General features: G+C 49.2%; 2 protein-coding genes across 2 annotated transcripts; both read right to left on the bottom strand.

Annotated features, from left to right (window-relative positions):
* Positions 1-1,471: 1,471 nt before the first annotated feature.
* On the bottom strand, positions 1,472-2,002 carry LOC119352569 (pathogenesis-related protein PRMS-like). Its single transcript, XM_037619155.1, has one exon. It carries the CDS (start codon positions 2,000-2,002, stop codon positions 1,472-1,474), a length of 531 nt encoding a protein of 176 aa, XP_037475052.1.
* A 231-nt stretch (positions 2,003-2,233) lies between these two features.
* Positions 2,234-2,973, bottom strand: LOC119359741 (pathogenesis-related protein 1A-like). Its single transcript, XM_037625839.1, has one exon. The coding sequence runs from the start codon at positions 2,926-2,928 to the stop codon at positions 2,377-2,379; it is 552 nt and encodes a 183-aa protein (XP_037481736.1). The 5' UTR covers positions 2,929-2,973; the 3' UTR covers positions 2,234-2,376.
* Positions 2,974-3,182: the final 209 nt, after the last annotated feature.

Here is a 3,182-nt window from a genome sequence, read left to right as displayed (position 1 = left end):
CTCTTTTTTTTTGACTTTTTGGTTTTTGCTCGGTTTCCCCTAGATTATGGACAAAAAAATAAAATAAAAATAGCGTGAAAAAATATGTCTTTCCCTTTTCTGAAAGGCACAAATTAATTTCTCGTGAAGGCACAAGTTTTCTTTTGCGAGAGGTATAGTTATGCCCCTCGAAATGGAAAACAAGATGCATTTTCTTTCCTACGCAAGAGGCACAAATTTGCTTCTCATGGGGGCACAGGGTTGCTTCCGCAAGAGGCACATATGTGCCTCTCGAAAAGAGAAAAAATTAACATATTTGTTTTCTTCCACGAGAGGTACCGATTAACTTCTCGTTGAGGCACAGATTTACTTCCACGAGAGGCACAGAAAAAAAGTATTTTTTTCACGAGCGACGCAAATTTGCTTCTCGTGGAGGCACAGAGTTGTTTCTGTGAGAGGCACAACTAACAGAAAGGGAAAACGCGTTTTTACCATGAGAGGTACATATTTGCTTTGCGTGGAGGCACAGATTTGCGTCCGCGAGAAGCACAGTCTTTTTCTTCCGTTTTTTGTGAAAAAGAAGTTCGTTAAACCTATTAACATGGAATCTAGCTTTAAAGATCTTGACGCGAGAAATTCAACGGTGAATGCAGTTTGCGATTTAAAAGCACGGCTTAATAGATAAAATATTTTGAATAAACAAATTTATGAAAAAAAGAAAACTCTTAGATTGCGCCACTTATCGCATACTGGGGTTTAGGAATGACCTTAAAAAGGAGTACCCCGAGTGATTCGGTCGTCCCTTTGCACAGGGATGACCAGTGAACGACGGACTGGGCCGGCCGATTATCTAGCTTTAGTGTATATTTTCTAGTATGCTTTTCTTTATGTTTTGGGAACCTTCTAGAAAATTCCTAAACCTTTTTACTGGTATTTATGATCTCTTTCCGTTTATATTTATCATATTTTCGGTTTATTTTCTTTTTCTAGAAAAATTCAAGAAAAAAATTTCACCTTTTCAATTCAAGATATCAAAAAATTTGACAAAATTTCTTCACAAATTTCAAAAAATGTTCGTGTTTTTCAATTTATCAAGTGTGCCATTAAAAAGGATACCCCGCTTCTATAGAATGTTCTCATTTTTATAAAAAGTTCAGAAATTTTAAATATCATTCGCGGTTTCAATTTTTATTCAAAAATATGAAAATGCGTTCATATTTTCTAAGATTGTTCGTGTTTTTTTTTAAAGATCACGATTTTCATTAAGTGTCTAGAACTTTTTTCAAAACTAACCAAAAAACCATGCGCGAGCGATCAGCCAGCTGAATCTGAATCGAATCATTGCCCATTAACAAAGAACCTTGTCCGGGATATCGTTATGAACTATGGTACCGAAAATTTTCTTCCATCCCGCTTTGTTATGAACTATGGTCGTGCGTCGTATACGTTATTTCCAAATATATCTCGCCCCGTTAGCTTGCGTACAGCAGAATCAGTAGGGCGGCACGCCAACATAGTTGCCAGGAGGGAAGTACTCGCAGACGGCCACGGTGTCGAGGCCGTTCCGGCAGGTGCGGCGGCCGCAGCCGAGCTCCCGCGTGGTGTTCCACACCACCTGCGTGTACTCGCCGCACGTCTTCCCCGGGGCGCAGGCGTTGGCGCCGTGGTCGTACCACCGCCGCTCGTCCACCCACGCGGCCACCGCGTCCGTCGCGTTGTGGTGCCCGTTGGCCCAGTAGAGGTTCCGCCCGTAGACCCCGTCGGCGGGCCACGGGATCGGCGAGAGGTTGCAGGGGACGCGGAGCTTGTTCGCGTACTGCATGGCGTCCAGCTCCAGCGTCAAGTTCCACGTCAGCGGCGGCAGGCCGACTGCGCCGCGCGCGTCGTTGTGCGCCTGCAGGAACTGCGTCCAGGAGGGCACGACGGCGGCGCCAGGGTCGTGGCCGGGGATGCTGATGGCTGCAGCCGGCGATAGCGAGGCCAGGGCGAGGGTCAAGGCGGCGAGGCAGGCGAAAGGAGACATGGTGATCTGCGGTGCGGGTCGATTTGGTGAAGTTTGCAAGGGAAGTGCAGTCGTTATATAGGAGCGGTTAGTTAATTGTGCGGGTTCTCGTATGCATGCATGAGCGTTTGGATTTAGATCGCAACGCATATGTGTGTCAGTTTGGACATTGGCGAGTTAATGTGAAGCGTTCATCGTCGAGTAATGGATTGCTACATACGGTCAGATACTGTCGGTGATGAAAATGTGAATTTATTTACTTTTGAACCATACAATTTGGGAATTACAAGTAAACAAATGCATAATCGATGGTAAATAGCTTTGATGCACCACGTGGAGGGATGCAGTTAACTTGCATGCACGGCGTGATCAATCAACGGCGCGCGATCAGTAGTTCAGTATGGCCGGCCGGTGCCGTAGTTGCCGGGCGGGAAGTAGTCGCAGACGAGCAGCGTGTCGCCGGAGTCGCACACGATCTTGCCGCACCCGAGCTGCGTCGTGTTCCGCCACACGACCTGCGTGTACCGCGCGCATCCGGACGAGCCCGCCGGCGCCGTGCAGGAGCTGCTGCCGTAGTCGTACGATCGCCCCTCGTCCACCCACTGCGCGACGAGCGCCCCGGCGTCCAAGCGACGGCCTTTGCCCACGGCGACGTTCTCGCCGAAGTAGAAGAGCGACGAGCGCCGCGGCGCGCAGTCGGCGCGGCGGGAGCGGGCGTAGTCCTTGGCGTATCCCGCGATCCCCGGGCTCCACGTCAGGGGCTGCACGCCGACCTTCCTCCGCGCCTCATTGTGCGCCGACAAAATGTCGTCGACGGTGGCCTCGGCGCGCGCACGGCGACTTCCGTCGTCAGTGTCGCTGACGGGCGTGCACGGTGGTGCCAGGAATGCAAGCAGTAACAAGATGGTGAGGTAGCACATGTGCATGGTCATCCTTGTGCTCGCCATTTGCGTGGGTTTCCTGAAAGCTTGGTTGTATTGAGATTGAGAGGGACGCAGTGCATGGATGTGATGGACCAGTTGCGTCGCTGCATGATTATATATAGGGTAGAACGTTTCGTGTCCATCTCTCTTGAGCCTGATTAGCTGTTGATTACTTTGAACACTCGCATGGCGGCTAAGGATTAGCTAGTGTGCTCTAGCTGGTTATGCCATCTTTGTATCCAAGCCACCAAGGAATCTTCCAAATTGTTTAGAAGCTA

This window comes from Triticum dicoccoides, chromosome 2A (assembly GCF_002162155.2).
Source record: "Triticum dicoccoides isolate Atlit2015 ecotype Zavitan chromosome 2A, WEW_v2.0, whole genome shotgun sequence".
Classification (NCBI taxonomy): Eukaryota; Viridiplantae; Streptophyta; class Magnoliopsida; order Poales; family Poaceae; genus Triticum; species Triticum dicoccoides.
This window is presented reverse-complemented; position numbering and strand designations above follow the sequence as displayed.